Source organism: Quercus robur, chromosome 8, assembly GCF_932294415.1.
Source record: "Quercus robur chromosome 8, dhQueRobu3.1, whole genome shotgun sequence".
In the NCBI taxonomy this organism is placed as follows: domain Eukaryota; kingdom Viridiplantae; phylum Streptophyta; class Magnoliopsida; order Fagales; family Fagaceae; genus Quercus; species Quercus robur.
The window spans coordinates 59,724,106-59,743,408 of record NC_065541.1 but is presented as its reverse complement, the minus strand read 5'-3'; the positions used below and the strand labels follow the sequence as shown (position 1 = coordinate 59,743,408).

Here is a 19,303-nt window from a genome sequence, read left to right as displayed (position 1 = left end):
GTAGCTAAAGAGAAAACACTACCATCATCTCTACCTAACCATAACATTAAGTCTCAAATTAGTGATGGTGACCAACAACCGTGGGACTCGTTAAGTTTCCTTCTCACATTCGTGCCATGGCTAGAAAGGGGCTATCAGTTTCGAGGAGGAGATTGCCGAGATTCCAGAAATCATCCTTGTTGAGATACAAGTAAATTCGAACCGAGTGGTGGGTTGGTTCATTGTGAACCTCCGACAGGCATGGAATTGCACTGTCCCTCTAAAGGAGGTGAATGTAAGGGAAGGTTATCTACCTCTGCCGGACCCAACTTGGACGGATGCGAAGAACCCGTAGTGGAATTGCTTGACGGATGTTCCGTCAGTGGAGGTGAAGCGATGTTGGATGCTGGTAATGCAACCAATTTCTACAAGCCACATGGGGAACAGACACACGACAAAGCTAGTACAAGTGTTTCAACCGTCAGTGCTGTTCAGTCTCCACAGGGCATTGAAGGAGATGGATATGGGAGTGCTGCAACACAGCCTAACCATGTTGCTGGGAGAAGGGTTGACGAGGGAGATGTTAATGTGGATCAGATGGAACTTGAAGGAGGAGGCGAAGATGTTATCACCCTTTGATGATTGCCCCACCCCAGAACACATTTTCCTCATGAATATTATCATGTGGAACTGTAGAGGTGCTCTTAAAGCCCTCATTTCAAAAGCATGTTGGTGAGCTGGTTCGGAATCATAATCCAGTGATGTTGGTAGTAATGGAGACATATGTTGGGGGTGGTAGGGCGAAGGATATTATTGACAGACTGCCTTTTGATGGCTCAATACACACATACACCATTGGTTATGCCGATGGGCTTTGGTTGCTGTGGAATTCAGAAAGAGTGGATGTCACACCTTTGGCTAATACCGAGCAAAAAATTCATGCTATAGTTAAGGTACGAAACTCTAATTCTAGCCGGCTTTTTACTGTTGTGTATGCTAGTCCTAGAACCGCTAAAAGATTTATATTGTGGAATAACCTTATTAAAGCTGCTGAGTTGCATAATATGCCATGGGTTTTGGCGGGTGATTTTAATGAACCCCTTTCGGAGAAGGATAAATTTAAGGGAAGAGCAGTGAGTGTCAGTAGGTCGCTTTTATTTAAAGAGTGCTTGGATAAATGTAACATGATTGACATAGGGTTTTTAGGGCACCGTTTCACCTGGACAAACATAAGGGAGTTCCAAGCACTAATCTAGGAAAGGATAGATAGGGTGTTTGTGAATCTCAGCTGATGCGTTTTGCATTTGGAAGCTCGAGTTACCCATCTTACTCGATGCCACTTTAACCACTGTCCTGTACTATTGGAGATGCAGCTGAGAACAATCATGGGGAGAAAAATGCCTTTTAGATTTCAGACCTGCTGGCTGTCAGAGCTATCCTTCCCATCCGTCGTGACACAAGCCTGGAGAGATTCCCCCACCTTTGGGGATGCAGTTAACAGATTTACCTAATCAGCAATAAGGTGGAATGGTTCCCATTTTGGGAATATATTTACTAGGAAAAATAACCTATTGGCTAGGATCAATGGTATTCAACGGGCTTTATCTATGAGACCTTCTGCTTTCCTTGTTAATTTGGAAAATGAGCTTCTCAAGGAGCTAGACCGAGTGCTTAATCAAGAAGAAGAGCTTTGGGCATTGAAGTCTCGGGTTAATTGGATGATACAAGGTGACCGAAACACTACTTTCTACCATGTGTCCACCCTTGTTCGAAGGAAAAGGAATCAGATCTTGGCCATTAAGGATCATATAGGGGAGTGGATACATGAAGAAAGTGTTGTTAAGAAGATCATTAGGAGTGGTTTCAATAGTATTTACACTTCTTCTTTTGCAGCGGGTTCTCGGGCTGCACCCAATGTATCCCAATGGCAGGCTAGTTTATCTAATGAAGAGAAGGAGAGTATTGGTGGGATTGCATCGGAGGAAGAGATAAAATCTGCCCTATGGTCTTCAAAAGCTTTTAAAGCCCCAGGTCCAGATGGGTTGCATGCTGGCTTCTTTCACAAGTTTTGGTTGATTGTGGGCAACTCGTTCATTGATGTGGTCAAAAAGGTTTTCACAGATAAGGCTATCCCGGAATATTTAAATCAAACTCTTATTGCTTTAATTTTGAAGATACAAAGCTCTGAGACGTTGAGTAACTATAGACCTATTAGCTTGTGCAATATTGTGTATAAGATTATTACAAAGATTATTGTTGTTAGACTTAGACTGTATTTAGACAAGCTTATCTCTCCCCTCCAAACAGCTTTTGTCCTGGGAAGATATGGCATTGATAATGCAATCATAGTGCAGGAAATCATACATACTCTCAGTAAGAAGAAAGGAAGGGTGGGGTACATGGCTTTTAAGATCGATCTAGAAAAGGCGTACGACAAACTTGAATGGAGTTTCATAAGGGATATGTTGATTAGGGCCAATTTACCAGTTGATTTGATTGATATTATTATGAGTTGCATATCCACGGTCTCGACGTCTATCTTGTTTAATGGTGAAGCACTTGATCCGATATATTCGTCGAGAGGGATAAGGCAAAGAGACCCACTCTCGCCGTATTTATTCATTCTCTGTATGGAGTTTCTTGGACAACTCATTGAGAAGAAGTGTAATGCTAAACTTTGGCAGCCTGTGAAGGCATCGTTCAGTGGCCCGACCTTTTCACACTTATATTTTGCATACGATTTGGTTCTATTTGCCAAAGCTGACCACACCAATTGCTCGGCAATTAGGGATGTTCTTGATGACTTTTGCAGTGTATCGGGTCAATCTGTAAGTGTTGCTAAATCAAGAATTTACTTCTCGCCAAATGTGGATAGGGATTCTAGGGTGTCATATTGTGATATTCTTGGCTTTGCCTCCACCCCTTCTCTTGGCAAGTACCTTGGAATCCCTATTAAGCATCCTGGATCTTCCCCTCAAGATTTTAATTTCATCCTTGATAGGGTGAAGAACAAGTTAGCTGGGGGGAAAGCTAACTTGCTCTCCTTGGCTAGTCGGGCAATCTTAATTCAAGCTTCTTCGGCGGCGATTCCTGCGTATGTTATGCAATGCACCTACATTCCAAACAAAATCCTTGAGGGAATAGACCGGGTGAATAGAAACTTTCCATGGGGGTCATCAAAATCGTCCAAGAAAATCCATTGGGTTGGGTGGCACAAGGTAATGAAACCGAAGGAGGAAGGCGGGCTTGGACTGCAAAATGCCAAGGGCAGAAACACTGTCTTGCTTGCCAAGCTTAATTGGAGGCTTCATTTTGAGAAAGAAGCCTTATGGGCCAAAGTATTAAGGCAGAAACATTGCAACCATAGGAGGATAAATTCTGCCAATGCGGATAGGCTACCATGTTCGCAGATTTGGAAAGTAATGAAAAAGGGAAGAGCTACTTTCAATGAGGGCAGTATGTGGACAATTGGAAGAGATAGTAATGTCAGTTTTTGGTGGGAAAATTGGACGGGTAAAGGTGCACTCCGCTACATGATTCAAGGACCTTTAACCCAAGGAGCTGATCAGTGGAAGGCTGGTGATATTCTTTCAGATATGTGCTGGGATTGGGATCGGATACCTTTTGAGCTCCCCTTTCAGGTCAAGTCCATAATTTAGACAATCCCCATTCCATTCATGAGTAGAGGTCAAGACAAGCTAGCGTGGTCAGGCAACCTGAGGGGAATTTTTGATCTCAGGAGTGCCTACTCTATTGCTATGAAGGAGGATTCTGCCCCTCCCCTCAATTCTAGCTGGATTTGGAAGCTTCATACGCTGCCCAAAATCAAAACATTCCTTTGGTTATGTACACATAACAGCATAGGTGTAAAGGTGTGCCTTGCTAAAAGAGGGGTTGTGGTTGATGAGTTATGCCCTATATGCCAAAGAGAGCCCGAATCAATCATCCATGCCATTAAAGATTGTGCTTGGGTTAAGGGTGTGTGGATCCAGCTGGGAGTGAGCATATCCAACCAAGCTTTTTGGACGAGCAACCTCCAAGATTGGATCATACGCAATGGGAAAACCAATAGCAGTTGTGGTCGAGGAGACCCCCCTTGGAAAACTATTTTTTCTTTTGCTATGTGGTGTATTTGGAAAAGCCGAAACATGGTTGTTTTCAATAGGAAAGTTTAGAACCAAAATTTGCCTAAGGAGATTATGAACAAAACCTTGGAATTTTTCTATTGTGTACATTCTCCTAGAAACCCAAGATACAAAACCATAAGGGCTATTCAATGGGAAAGACCCCTAGCAGGTTGGAAGAAGCTCAATACTAATGGATCATGCTTGGGTGGATCAGACAGAGTTGGATGTGGAGGTATAGTGAGGGATGAGCAGGGTAATTGGGTTGTGGGTTTTACTAGACACATTGGCTCAACCAATAGTTTCATTGCAGAATTATGGGGGCTTAGAGAGGGGCTTCTGCTTTGCTGCAACTTAAAAATTGATTCCCTTGTTGTTGAATTCGATGCTCAAGCTGTGGTGGAGGTTTTTAGGAATGTTGCTTATGTAAACAATGTTATTTCTCCCCTATTGGATGATTGCAGGCACTTGGCAGCTCACTTCCAACAAATTCAATTTAACCATTGCTATCACCAAACCAATCGGTGTGCAGACTTGCTTTCTAGAATGGGTGCTATCCAGGAACTAGATTTTATTTCTTTTAATAGTCCACCTGTAGACATTTGCAATGCTTTTGATGATTTTAATGGTGTGTTTTTAAACAGGATGTGTCCTGTATTTGATGTCATTGTTTAGCTGTTTTAATGCATTGTCTTTTACCCAAAAAAAAAATTTTATATATATACTGATACAATAAGACAATAATAGTGCATTTCACCAACACAAGACACGTAATAGTGCATATTTTGAAGCATTCCACCAAGACAATAATGCATTATCTCCTATAAATGAGTAAATTCATAAGATCCAAAACACCTCTAGCAATATAATTATATAAATATCATGCTACACCTTGAATAAATAAATATATATATATATATATATAGCTAATAGTAATAAGGGTGTTTAGAATTCTTAAACACCAAAAAAATGTTAAATTTATATTTTTATAATTATTAATTAGTTCACGTTTGAACTTAAGATCACATGTTTTGATATTATGATAAAAATTATCGATTGTCTCAAATATTTAAGTCGTTATAAAATTGTTAATTTATTAAAATAGAAAGCTGAAAAGAATGAGGACTTATTTTTTCTCTCTGTCTGCATCAATTTGTGTAGACAGACAATTTTTATATGGTTGTTTATGATTGATAAATATTTACAAAATATTATGACTACCATTCATCTTTTGATAATAATAATAAAAAAAAAAATCATTATATTTTGGCAAAAAGTTTTCGTTCTTATATAATCGGATAAAAATTTCGTTGTGTATACAAAACAAACGCTTTGAAAATAAAAATATTTATTTTGCAAGGTTTCCAATAGATATTCTACACTACACTGCTACGTTTGGCGTAGCTGCAATATACGATTGACCGACCTATCTTCAGGAGAGACAACTATCATCAAACGGCATAAATCCAACAATACTCTTTGCATAATTAATCCTTTGAATGATTTATGACTTTTAACATTTATAGGACCCCTCTGAGCTGCAAATTTTATTTAAAAAATACAAATGTTTACAGCTAAATTACTCCGAGAAGCAACTTTTGGATTACTTCTAAAAAAAAAAAAAACCTGATTTACAAAACTTGCTAAAAAGGCAAAAAACATTTTACAAGTTTCATGAAAAAAAAAAAAAAAAAAAAGGTTTTAGTTTACCAAACAGTATATAAGTCACTTCTAAATTTCTAATTTTAAAAGCTGAAACACCCCTATAGAAACCACTAAAGCCTTGTGTTATAACACAAACAAAAAGTATACAGGGAAATTTTTTTTTGTTTTATTAATGACTTCTAACAAAATACAATGGTTCTTTCAATTAAGGTTACTCTTATATTATCTTGAGCTACATCTTTTAGTTAACAATTAAAGCCGAGACTCTTAAAAAGAAAAGATTATGTCCAAGTGTTTAGTGTGCGAGACATGCACGATGGAGCTATAACAGCTTTGAGTAAAAAACACTAAAACAGAGAAAAAAGCTAGCCAATGAAGCAATAGCGGTTAGTCCAAGCAATCTGATCGATATTTAGTGCGCAATATATGATCATTGAAGGTGACTAGAGAACACTGATGGAAACCCAACATGATCCTTTCAAAGTGGTTCACTTATTAAGACTTCAATAAGAGGTTTTTGTAGTGGTCTGGTCATTATCTCATGTAGTTAGGAAAGGGACCAAGGCAGCGCTATGTATGTTCAACATGTTGTAGAGACTAGAGACTAGCTAGCATGGATGGATAGCCCTCCAAATTTTTGGGAAAGCTATATATTTTAGGGTTCTGTTAATAGAAGCTCTTAGAGTATTTGTTATTAGGCAATTTTAGGAAATTTTTTTATAATTTATACTACTTTTATGGAAAATATAAAAAACAGTCAAAATATTAGTTATTTTTTTTTCTTTTTTCATAAAAATTTTTCAAAAATATTTATGAATCAATGCCCTTAGAGCATCTATTAACTTTTTGTTATATTTTATGATCAAACAAAGGAAAGAGCATTTGTTGGGAAACCATAAGTAAAAATTAGACCTTTTCTTTCCCTTTCTTTGGCCAAAATTATTTTTATGTGATTGAATTGCTAATAGTTTTAGTAAAATCCAAACTTTAATGACTTAATTTTAGTCCAAACTTTAGTGGTCAAATATAACAATAGAAACTTCTTGTATTAAATTGTGATAAGATTGAATCACAAGTGGATAAATGATATTTTTTCCTAAATAATATATTATTATATTTGAGAAATTAAATGTAAACAATTTTTTTTACATTTATTTCAATGCTGAAAATATAACAAAATTACTTTTTTTAGGCATAATAGCATATTATTGACAAAATTAAACATAGTGATCGCATTGAACATGGATTAGAAGTTGTAGGACAAAAAAAAAATGAAACTTTTAGGATAAATATAAAATTGTCCAAGTTTAAAGAGTGTGATTTATAAGGATTAAAGTTATGTCCAATGCACTGATGCACTAGAAAAAATTTTTATAATTAAATCAAAATAAAATTTACACAACTAACTATTATGTTATTTATTTATTTCTCTTTTATTTTTCCTAACATCATTTTTGTTTGATTGTTTGTTAATAATCAGTTAATCACTATGGCACCTCCAATTGAGGATTAGGATTAAAATTACAACAAAAGCTACATGATTTAGCATAAATGCCATTTATCATGATGTATGATTACAACGATGCAAAAAAAAGTTTCAGCAAAAAAAAAAAAGATGCAAAAAAAAGTAACCAGAACGGATGGGCTCCACAACATATGATCTAATAAAAAAAATTATCCATTATTATTATTTGTAATTGTCCCATTTGGCCCGCTCTCTACCTAGTTAGGTTTGCAATCTTTTTTTTTTTTTTTGGGTTCCAGTTAGTTCAACTGATAAAGTTTTCGATAGTTAAATAAAATATCTATGGTTCAATTTCGGTCTATACCAAAAATCAATTAGTGTCTTAATCTAATAATAAAGAGTTATCATTGAGAGCGGACGCCATAGATTGAAACTCTCAATGAAAAAAAATGTTTGAAGTTTTTTTTGGAGGTGGAAAAATTACACAAATCCCTATGCTTTGTTTGTAATTTGAAAGCACGAAAGTTGTTGAAGTTTTGCACTTAACAATTAAACCATTACCCTCTTACACATGTATTACTTTGTTCTTTTAGTAAGATATTCTACATATTCAGTCAAAAAACAATTAAACCATTAAAATATTTATTTAAAATGGTGATTTCCCCTTACACAAACCTTTGTTGTATTATATTATATTTAAACCATTAAAAATATGTTAAAACAAATGGTAAGTTGTTCATGCAAATAACACATGTTCATATTTAAATATGTATTTTCACATAAAACAATATCACTCAATATTTTGTATTATGCTAAAAAACACCCAAAGGCACTAAGTGTTACGTAATTAAGGTTAACATATAAAATAGATATATGTTACGTTTACAACATTTTCACGATACTTTTACAACAAATCATAGTTGGTAAGTTGTTATTGGTTCTAATTTAAATTTATAACTTAAATTATTTTTTTGCTTACCCATAACAACCAATGACAACCCATCACTTAAGATTTGTCGTGAAAGTATTACAAAATGTTGTAAACGTAGCATTTCTCAGTAAAATAATACCAAATAGGAATTTGTGTTTTTACTTTTTAAGGACGCATGAGGATTTTGTGTACCCCTTTAGGTTAATCAAAGGCTCAAGGTTGTCTATTGCCTTAATAAGTCAAAAAAGAGAAAAACTAGGTTGGGTTGACTACAAAATGTGAATAAATTCTAAATTTGGGCTGATAACTCATCAATTCATTTTCTTCATTCACGTAATTTAATAAAAAATCACATGGATGATTTGTTTCTTAATTTGATATGTCACTAAAGGTCATTATGCTAAAAATAGTCTATACCAACATAGAAAGAGTGGTGCTACAAATTTTACCCTTTTATTATATAACCCTCATAAATTCATGTGTCACTTTCTAGAAAAAAGTCATACTTTGACATTGAAAATGAATATTCTCCTTCTACTTATTCCTAATGAATTCTAACTCAAATAAAATTTATTTATTTCATATTAAAGATACCGAAATCTTCCAGTGTTTTCAATGAAAATGTACAAGGTTTAAATTTTTCCACCCCATTGTAATTATTGTACTTCTATTTATAATGGGTTTTGGTTAGCTCGGGTAAAATCTCTTGCTACTGAATATGGGATATGAGGATTCTCCAAAAAAAAAAAAAAAAAAAAAAAAAAAGAGATATGAGAGATCAATTCTGTCTACACCCAAAATCAATTGGTGTTTTTTGTTTCTCAAAAAAAAAAAAAAAATTTTGGTGTCTTTTTATTTTTATTTGTATAATATAATATATATGAGAGAGAGAGAGAGATTTGAATCCCAACTCCCATCCCTTACTTAGACATGGCAAAATGGGCGGGTCGGGTCGGGTTGGGTCAATTGGGAATGCGGGTCAATTGGGTCGCAGGTCAAAACATGTCATTTTTAAATGGGTCAAACGGGTTGCGGGTCGGGTCGGGTTGGCTCGTATTTTTCAAACGAGCTTTTTTTTTCTTTTTTTTTTCAATTCCAAAAACAAATCAATGACAACCTGTTTAAAGAGAATGAATAAAATTAATGACAACATGTTTAGAAAGAATGAATAAAATCAATTAAACAAATCAAAAACAATTCTGGCAGTTTTGAGCATGACAAAAATTCTTTATAGTTATAAATTAATGATGGAAAAAGTCTTCAATGATAATAACCCACTATCAAAATGCATGTAATTACAAGTATACATTTTAAGTTTACATCACTAATAATATCATTCCCACAAAAGAAGAAAGAAAAAAAAAAACCTACATTTCATGGACCATGTCAAGTTATCAGCCTCCTTAAGTACACATGTTCCTATTGCATTTAAAATAATAGTAAAGTTAGATTACTTAGAAAGATAAACTAAACAAAAAAAAAAAGTTTAAAGAATAAACATAACATATTAAGTAAAAAAGAATAAATAAATATTTTATAAGAATTACACCTCAATTTCAATTTACTCAACGTTGGTAGCAGATTCAGCACTGCAAATATTCATACTTGCAAATTATAGCTCAAGTTGACCAATTTCGTTAACATTTTTATCAACAATATAATATTTTAATATAATTTAAGGTACCATGAAAGTAAATCAATAAAAAATTAAATTTGTATGATAGAGGCCGAAAAAAGAGTAAAGGTGCATAGAGAAAAGAGTAGAGGCGCAAGAGTCTTATCTGAAAGACGGAAATTGTGAAAGGCTGAAAGCTCTTACCTGTTAGTAGTTTGTGCCTTTTAGCTTTTGTGGACCACAACTACTACAAGTTCTTTTTATTTTTTTATTTTTAGAATCAACTACAAGCCTTTAAGTCTAGCCATTTACTGTGTTAGTAAATAGTGAGTAGGTTAGTGTACTAGACTACTAGACTACATTTAATTGAAATTGTGAGCTCAGTGCTGTGAAGTGTTGTATCAAATTGAATGAGAATTTTTTATTTATTTTTAATAATAAATGGGTTGTTTTGTCTTGTCTTGTCTTATGAAGTGTGAACATCTATCTATAATCTATTGGTTCTGGTGCTTTGTGTTTTATGTACTTAGCATCAGGACGTAATTTAAATTTTTTTTTGTGAATTTTTTTAACGGATCGGGTCACAGATCAACCTATTTTTGCTTCGGGTAAAAAAAATTCGGGTTTAAGTAAGATATTTTTCGGGTCGAGTCGGGTCAAAAAATTCGGACTCGTTCTGCCATGTCTCTATACTATCTACTTATCTCAAAAAAAGAAAAAAAGAAAAAAGTGAAAAGATAAGGAGTAAGATTGTGGAGTTGAGGTTTTGCTATAAACTTGGTTGGAGTCTAAAACCAACAATGGGAAGATTTTATACTACCCATTTCTTATATACTATATCATTAACAATGGTTCAAAGATATCTATTGATAAAGAAAGTTGAGAGTGAATTACATTTTAAATCCTATATCTTAGCAATTTCAAATTACATCCTACAATTTCAAAAAATTTAAATTAATTAATGAAATTTGATAATTAATACTATTACAAATTAAACCTAATAATATCACAAGTTCAAATTGATTCTCAATAAAAAGAAAATCATATAAATTAAACCCTAGAATTTTCGGATTTGATTGGAGATTTAAATTAATATGATTTCAAAATTTCAGTTTTGACTTATCCAATTAAACAAATTTATGATTTAATTTAAATTTAAAATTACAAAATTATAACGTTAAATCAAAGTACTAAAGTATAGGTTTAGCCATATTACAAGTCATGATTACATATCAAAACCACGAAACTTTCCACCATTGGCCCCCACAATACCTCTCAATTTCAACTACACTACACTCGAGTACCGCTGATAGCTATTGCATAAAATCCCGCTCCTCATCCGCCTTTTCCGCATAATCAAAAAATTTTAAATTTTAACTCTCGGACCAAAATACCCTTCCATATTCTCCACACACACCAAAAAAAAAAAAAAGGTTCCTTTCAGAACCGGACCTCTCTCTTGCCTTTGCCTTTGCTAGTTTGCTTTTCTCATTCACACACTCTCTTTTTTTTGCTCTTTCATTTTCAGTCATCATTAAAATCACACATGATATATTCACCGTCAAATCTCACTGCTTCAAATACTTCAATGCCGGCCGAATCCTAACGCCGTTAACTAACTGCGCCTCAGTAAATTCTCTCTCTCTCTCTCTCTCTATTTATTAAATTTCCTTAATAAATAGAAAATCTGAGTTGGATTTTGTTTTTTGAATTTTGAATTGTACAATCGACCAGTAATGGTAGGTTAATAACTTCCACACTGTGTTTTTGTTTGGTTGATAGGATTTCAAAAAAGAAAGAAAGAAAGAAAAAGAAAGAAACTAATAAGAGATATTTTCTTTGAATTATTCTTTGATTTCTTTATTTTTTTTTTCCGTTGCTTTACTGGATTCTCTTTCTACAAGAAAAGTACTAGAACGGAAATTTTTTTATTTTTGACCAGAAAAGCAGTGTTTGGAATTGTAAGTCATGCTTTTTTTCTGTATGTTTCCTTTTTTTATTTTTCATTTTTTTGGATTCTGTTTGGTTGCCAAGAAAATCAAGGAAACGGAGTGGAGTTCTAACTTTGAAATTTATGATACCTTGCGACTTTAGTTTTTTACATTTTAAAATTTTCCGGCCATTTTCGTTTAGTTTCTCGGCAGCCAAACAGTTCTTTCTTAGTTGTAGTGCTAGTAGTTGCAGAATTTGTAGAAAAATAATGAGAGAAATACCTCGATCTTGTCGAATCCCGAAAAGGCTTTTTATATAGTTTGATTCTTTTTTGGTGTCAGAGAGTAGTGGAATGGTTTTCAGGGTAGTGAGAGTGATGAGGGCAATTTGGTCTTTTTGGACCACTAGCCTTAGCTTCATGGTTTCTAAAAAGTAGTAGTAGTATAGGGATATTGAATCAGAACTCTGAGTTTCTCTGACACACTTGATTCGTAAATTGTAAATTATATCAATATTTTCTTTTGTTTCATTTTTATTTAATTTTTAATTTTGTAAACTAGTCGTTGGCAACGGTACCTGAAAGCTCTTCAAAAAGATTTCCTAGTATTTCTCAACGTTTTTTTTTTTTTTTTTTTGGTTTAAATAAATATTTTCATTAAAAAGGCCTACAAATACTTTGTTCAGTTTATTTATCTGACTTTTTTTTTTTGGTGGGTGCAGGACTGGTTTAGATAATCACTTTTGTTGGTGCTCTGTTACTTCAGCATTCAAATTTGCTTTGAGGATTTTCTTTGCAGCTAAAAAGGGTAGGAAGAAGTTCCTGAAAGTGTTATTTTATTTTATTTATTATTATTTGCAGTGTGTTGCTTTTATCTTTGTGATTGGTGGTATAGTCCCTAGTGTTTTTGGCATTAAATTTGTGTAAAACCATGAAATGTGTGAAAAGTTATTATGTGGGATTTCTGGGTTTGGGTTGATTTTTGTTTTTATTGGGTTTTTTTTTTTTTTTTGGATTTGATAATTTGATATTGTTCTTTAATACATAGAATGAGTCCTCTTGTAGTTAAATCATATATATGTTCTTCGTTTACAGAGTCAAGCTACTAGGCTGTTAAGGGTTAAGGGTGTGTTTTTTTTTCCTCTCTAAAATAGTTGTTTGGCTGCTTGGGAAATGTAGGAGAAGGTTTGTTCTTATTAAATTATTAATGGGCTTATTCATTAAAAAAAAAATTATAAATGGGTTTGTACGAAATAGATTATTAAGGGAATGCTATTATTCCAGCCACTGTTATTGCTTAACTGTTCAGTTCTTAAGTTTACCCTCATAATCATTATTCTCTTGCTGCATGCTGTCATGCTTTATTTTCCTCTGAACTAAAATTTTGTAATAATTTCTTTGCTTGCTCACTTTTCATATCCTTTTCAATATTTTCAGCAATCTCAATCATGTTTTGGCGTGTTTCTGTGTTTCTTTTGTTTATGCCAGGTTCAGTGAGATCTCATTGGCTTTAGAGTTTGGCCTAAAATATCAAGACTAAAGGCTGGAAACTTTCATGAGCTAAGATTTACTCATGAAGAAGCTGTTCTTTTTCAGATCATCTGCATCCAGCAACGGGAGCGTTGATGGGGTTTCTCCACCATCAAAAGATAAGAGAGGTTATGCGGAGAACACGTTGGAAAGTGGGATGAGTAGTAAAGCTCGTGACAGAGGTGATCATAGTTTCAGGAGTCCTAGGAACTTGTTTTCCAAATCTCGAAAGCAAGTATCTGATAGCCAGAGCTCTAGTTCCAGTTCAGGTCTTAGAAGGAGCCGCTCATTGTCATCAGCTGCCTTAAGTGAAAGGCTGGGACAAACGGATTTATTTTGCGTCAATGATCAAAGTAGATCTCCTTCTAGTAGTGCAAGTAGTGGTCGACATCAGCAATGTGATCATTCATCTCGGTGAGTCTACATTTATGAACTTCGTTAAAAAAAATCATTTTTATCATTTTGGCAATCCAGTATTAGAATTTGCTTCTTGAGACTGACTTTAATGTGCTTCCTTTATGTGTTAGTCGTCGTGCTTATACTCCTGAGAGGCAATACAAGGCAAAACAATTCGAAGAGCCAGCTATTCAAAATGCTCGTGGATTTGAGAGGCCTGGTTCTGCTGGTTCTTCCAGAACCTACAATGACTCGTCATCCATTTGCTCTAGCAATATTTCAAGTAAGGTTGTGGACCGCTACATTGATGGGGAGCAGCAGCAGGAAAAAAGCAGGACTAATAACAGTTCTTCACAGAGAAATTATAATGGAAATGCTGGGAGGCTTCCCCCACGAGTTCAGTATACAGCGCCTACTTCCCCAACACATAGTTCCAATGATAAACCAAGGGCTTGTTCCTTTAGGGAAGCTAAAAGTTCCCGGCTTCGTTTCTCATCTAAAGATTGGACAGAAAGAGGATTTGGGCATGAATCTCCTCGGAGACTTGCCAAGAATGTTGTTGAGAGACTCTCCCAGTCTAATGTCTTCCCCAAAACAAGTTCAAAGCCGTTTGACCTTGATGTCCCAATCACGATTGAAGATATCTATGGTAGACCCTTGGATAGGTGCTTCAATGCAAATTCAGATGTGGTGGCTGAAAAGATTTATCCATTGGATGAACCTTATGAAACAGGTAACGTGTATCGTGAGGAGGTTAACTCAGGCTTCCTGGGGCAGAATCTTTTTCACAGTGGTGAAAGTGAGGATGTGAACTCTGATGAAATTGAAGATGACACTGATGCAGGACTAAGAATAAGATCCAAAGAAGCTGAGCAGAGGGTCATGCTTATTTCTGAAGAACTTGAGCAGGAAAGTTTTCTTCAAGATTGTGGGTTTGATGTCTCATCGTTGATTCAAAAAATTAGAGACCTAACAGAGGATAGGATAAGCTTGTCACTTGAGGTTTCAAACCTTTTACAGTCTCAAATTGCTGAGAGGGCTTCTGCTAGGGAAGAACTCAGATGGGCAAAGGAAGAATTAGAGGCCCGAACCCGACGATTAGAGAAAGAGAAGAATGAGTTGCAGTCAGGATTGGAAAAGGAGTTAGACAGAAGGTCAAGTGACTGGTCATTCAAGCTTGAGAAATATCAGTCAGAAGAGCAGAGGCTCCGTGAGCGAGTTAGAGAGCTTGCAGAGCATAATGTCTCACTTCAAAGGGAAGTTTCATCCTTTGACGAGAGGGAAAGAGAGAGCAAAAGCATAATAACAAATTCAGGGGAACAACTTCATGACCTCACCACAAGTGTGGAAGAACTAAAAGTGGATAATGAAGACTTACGACAGAATCTCTCTGAACTACAGGAGAAATATAGAGCAGCAGAAGAAGATCGTGAATGCATCCATAAAAATTTTGAAGAGAAGGATAAAGAGTGCAAAGAGCTGCATAAATCTATTACAAGATTACTAAGAACTTGCAGTGAACAAGAGAAGACGATTGATGGGTTACGAGAAGGTTGTAGTGAGAAACTTGGGGAGGATCAGACAGTGGAGAAGTTTGATAAGCATATGGCGAAATTACAGATGGAGCAAATGAGGCTGACTGGAGTAGAGCTTGCTTTGAGGAGGGAATTGGAATCTTGTAGGCTTGAAGTTGATTCTCTTCGACATGAGAATATATACTTACTAAACCGCTTGAAAGGAAATGGGAAAGAAAATTTTGCTTTAACTTTCAAGCTAGATAAAGAAATGTGGACTCGCCTCTATTGCTTACAGAATCAAGGGCTATTGATGCTAAATGAGAACACCGACTTATGTTCAAAGTTACTGGAATTCATCAAAGGGAAAGCAGGCCAATTTCTTCCAGATGCTAAGCATGGTCTGGAAGTTATCAAGAACGGTTTAGGTGCACAATTTGTTGTTGAAGCTGAGGTGAAACTTCAGGGATTCAAGCGTGGAACTGAGAGCCTGACAAGGAGTTTGCAGATGATGTCTACTTTGTTGCATGAGAAGTCCACTCCAGGTGCTTCCAAATTACAGTCACAGTGCACTGATGCTGATGGATTGGTGCAACAAAATGATCAAACATCAGAGGTTAATTGCTTCTAATTTGTTATTTTAGACCAGAATGTAGAATACGAAGTTCTTCATTGTTTATTACCTGTGTTTTTTTATACCCTTTTTAACATGTTTACTTGAATTGATCTGGGTTTGATGAATTGTTTTCGCATTGATGCTGATTGTTGGTGTTTTTTATTATATAGGATGTTATAAGATCTGAGCTTAAAGCAGAAACTTTACTAACTAGTCTATTGAGAGAGAAGCTGTATTCTAAAGAGCTGGAAGTTGAGCAGTTGCAAGCTGAACTTGCAACAGCAGTAAGAGGCAATGATATTCTCAGATGTGAAGTCCAAAATGCACTCGATAACCTTTCCTGTGTCACTCATAATTTGAAGGATCTTGAACTTCAGGTAATTCTATACTTCCATCTCCACTTTGGATTGTACTTGGAAAAAGGTGAGGTTTTAAAAACTGTACTTTGGTTGGAAAAGTGCAGTTCTAAACTGTACTTTAGTGGGTACTTAATCCTATTAATCCATGTGTATTGTGTATGCATGTGTTTGCTGTTTATATTACTTATTTGATTGTCTATCTTTATTTCCCACTCTTCATCTGTTTATTTTCTGATGGAAGTTGATATGTCTAACTTTCAAAGTATACTTCTTTTTCTATGTGATTGTATATCTACTTGTGTGTAACCTGGGCTTACTTAAAGTAACGAGGTCAACTAATGGTATGTTTGGTTAGATGAATTTAGTTCTGGACTAAGACTGGAGTATGGTTAGTGCAAGGTAGAACAACAAAGAGATGTTATAGAATAAAGAGACTTTGGAATAAAATGGATTAATATGTACATTGAATGTATTCATAGTAGTAGTAGGATTTGGAACTAGCAATAGTTCAGATTGGCTAGGGAACGTTGAAAGCTAATTATTTTCATTATCTTTGAGAGATATTCATAAGGGTGACTGGTGAGTATGTGTGAAACATGCTTTGTGGTTTCAACTGCTTGGCAAGAAAGGCATTCAAAAAATGCATGATCATAAAGAGGATGTTTATCTGGATGATTGGCAAGACAAGAAAAGATAGAATACGGTGTAATTTTCTGTTCTTTTAGGAGTTAAAGGCTGCACCAAGGAGTTGAGGTTACGATTAAGTTCAGATGTATGGTGAACTTGGTCCTAGGACCAATGATTAACCCGATGAAGATGGGTTCATGAGCTATTATTTTCATAGGTGACATACTGGACAAAATTGATTTAGGTGTTATTTTATACATATGTGTGTATTTCCACTAGAATTTGCATCTTGTTTGCACTGAAATTCTGGTCGTCTCTGAACTTATTCAATTCTGGTTATATTTTTTGTGAGTAGTTTCTAGTAAAGGCAGAACCAACCAAATTAAGAAGCTAAAAACTGTTTGTTAGTTGAGTATTGATGTGCTTGAAGATACAGTATTTGTTTCATTAAAATACTCATCAGAATCAGGGCACTAGATATTTTCATGAAGATGCACTGTGAATTATACTAGAAGTGGATCACATCCATTGCAGTTATTTCAGTGGCAATTAGGATTTGATCATTACTGAAGCTGGAACAGCACACACACACACACATATATATAGAATTGGTAAGTTGCACACGCACTTGGTGCGTCTTTAACTCACAACCTCACTTTACATCCACTATTATGGGAAGAGGATGTCATATGAGCTAAGAGTTCATTGGCAGGTACAGTAACATTTTTATATTGCGTTTAAGGTCTGATGGCATGACACTTGCACATCTGTGCTATATACTTGATACAGCTTTCTCCATTTTTTTCACCTTTGTTTAGGCATCCTTTTGGTTTCTACCTTGTGTCATTGTACTTGGAAGTAATGTCCTAGGAAGTTTTTTCACCCTCAAGAGCTTACGATATTTTGCAAATAGATAGAGTACTCCACTTGTATATCATCTAACCAATTGATGCTTATGAAATTTTACAGTATTGCACCTTTACTTCTTGTGAAAGTCTATCACTAGTTCCTAGTCTTTGCCTTGTCAAACTTCAAAAGTTTTTTTCTCCTTTACAACAGATGATGCGGAAGGATGAGAACTTAAACCAGCTTAAAAGCAATCTTCAAGAATCGTTAAAGGAATTAACAATTATGAGAGGGATACTGCCAAAAGTTTCAGATGAGAGAGATTTGATGTGGGAGGAAGTGAAGCAATACAATGAGAAGAATATGTTATTGAACTCAGAGGTTAATGTACTGAGGAAGAAGATAGAGGCCCTTGATGAAGACGTCCTTCTGAAGGAAGGTCAGATTACAATCTTAAAAGACTCCCTAAGGAAAAAACCTTTTGATCTTCTTGCCAGCCCTGATTCTTTGCAAGATTTCCTGCTGGAATGATAGCTGGATATTTCGTTAGGGAGGATAAATCACTGTCCATAGTCCAATACTTTTGTGCTTGAGGCTGCTCCTTTTCTAGCTTTTATTTCTTTTCCTTTTACTTTGATTGAGGGTTTTGATAAGGAGTAAAAGAAACATACCGTGATTCTTGTGATTGAACAGTTACACTAAATTGTATGTAGTTGGCTTCCCAGCTTAGCAATACCAGAAGAATTTGTCTTTGCAGTTCATTTTTCTCTTGTAAGAATGCCTTTCCCTTTTTAGTTCTTTAGTTCCTTTTTTGTGCAGAGAAAAAAGCTCTTGTTTGGTGACAATCAACAAGATGTCGTTTTAAGGACCATAAAATGATGATGTATTGTTACCATAAAACGTGGTTTGAGGATGTTGACTAAATTATTACTGTCACGAAGGCTCTACCATTGAGCTTTCTTTATTTTCTTCAAAGTCTTGCAAGCACAAATATTTGTTTCCTTGGAATGTTTGTCCAAAACTCTTTTACACTGGGATGTGCATGTGCAGCCAACAAATTTTTTTTTGATAGCGGATCGGGTTGGGTTAAGGTCATGAAATTCCAAATCCAATAAATCCGATTCGACCCACCCATATATTTAAAATATATTATATAATTAATAATTTTTTTAAAATAACCAACTCTTCTTCCTATCTCATATAAAAGGCAATATGAATGTATATTAGTTCATATATTAATGTATAATTGAGATGGAATATTAGTTTATATATTAATATATATTTTGTTTATCAACTCAGGTGGTAGGTATGATATATTTTCTTCTACTCAATTTAATAATAATAGTAACTAAAAAAATGTCCAACCCATAGGTTCAACCTGACCCAACCCGACCCATGTGGGTTGGGTTGGACTTATGTGATAGGTTGGGTTGAATTTTTTTAACCCACCATGATGAGTTGGGTAAAAAAATCTCTTTAACCCGACCCGAGACGACCCCTTACACCATTAAAATATTTAAGGAATATAAAAGACACCTAAATTTCATTTCTTTCCTACGACGGCAGCGATTCATTCTCCAGATTTTTGTACTTTATTCATTTCATATACCAACCTAATTTGTTTCCCAAGAAAATTTTAATAAAAACACTTCATTTCTCCCAATCTATTATGAAAATCAAAATATATTAGTATTATAGTAATATGC

General features: G+C 34.9%; 1 protein-coding gene across 6 annotated transcripts; it reads left to right on the top strand.

The window, feature by feature from the left end:
• Positions 1–11,199: 11,199 nt before the first annotated feature.
• LOC126697361 (uncharacterized) lies at positions 11,200–18,358 on the top strand. 6 transcript variants are annotated; one of them, XM_050394330.1, is made up of 6 exons: positions 11,200–11,408; positions 12,432–12,517; positions 13,198–13,653; positions 13,767–15,765; positions 15,936–16,142; positions 17,811–18,358. In XM_050394330.1, the coding sequence occupies exons 3-6, from the start codon at positions 13,283–13,285 to the stop codon at positions 18,126–18,128; spliced, it is 2,895 nt and encodes a 964-aa protein (XP_050250287.1). In that variant the 5' UTR covers positions 11,200–11,408; positions 12,432–12,517; positions 13,198–13,282; the 3' UTR covers positions 18,129–18,358. The 6 variants fall into 6 exon arrangements, with proteins under 6 accessions (XP_050250287.1, XP_050250290.1, XP_050250291.1 ...); XM_050394333.1 differs by having other exon boundaries at positions 11,201–11,408; positions 13,306–13,653; XM_050394334.1 differs by lacking the exon at positions 11,200–11,408 and adding an exon at positions 11,610–11,740 and having other exon boundaries at positions 13,306–13,653.
• The last annotated feature ends 945 nt before the right edge of the window (positions 18,359–19,303 follow it).

What these genes read in the sequence shown, in the direction of transcription:
- LOC126697361 (XM_050394330.1), top strand. Translation starts at nt 13,283, where the DNA reads ATGAAGAAGCTGTTCTTTTTCAGATCATCTGCATCCAGCAACGGGAGC. An exon ending in CAATGTGATCATTCATCTCG is followed by an intron (nt 13,654 to 13,766) that starts GTGAGTCTACAT and finishes TTTATGTGTTAG; the next exon opens with TCGTCGTGCTTATACTCCTG. An exon ending in TGAAGGATCTTGAACTTCAG is followed by an intron (nt 16,143 to 17,810) that starts GTAATTCTATAC and finishes CCTTTACAACAG; the next exon opens with ATGATGCGGAAGGATGAGAA.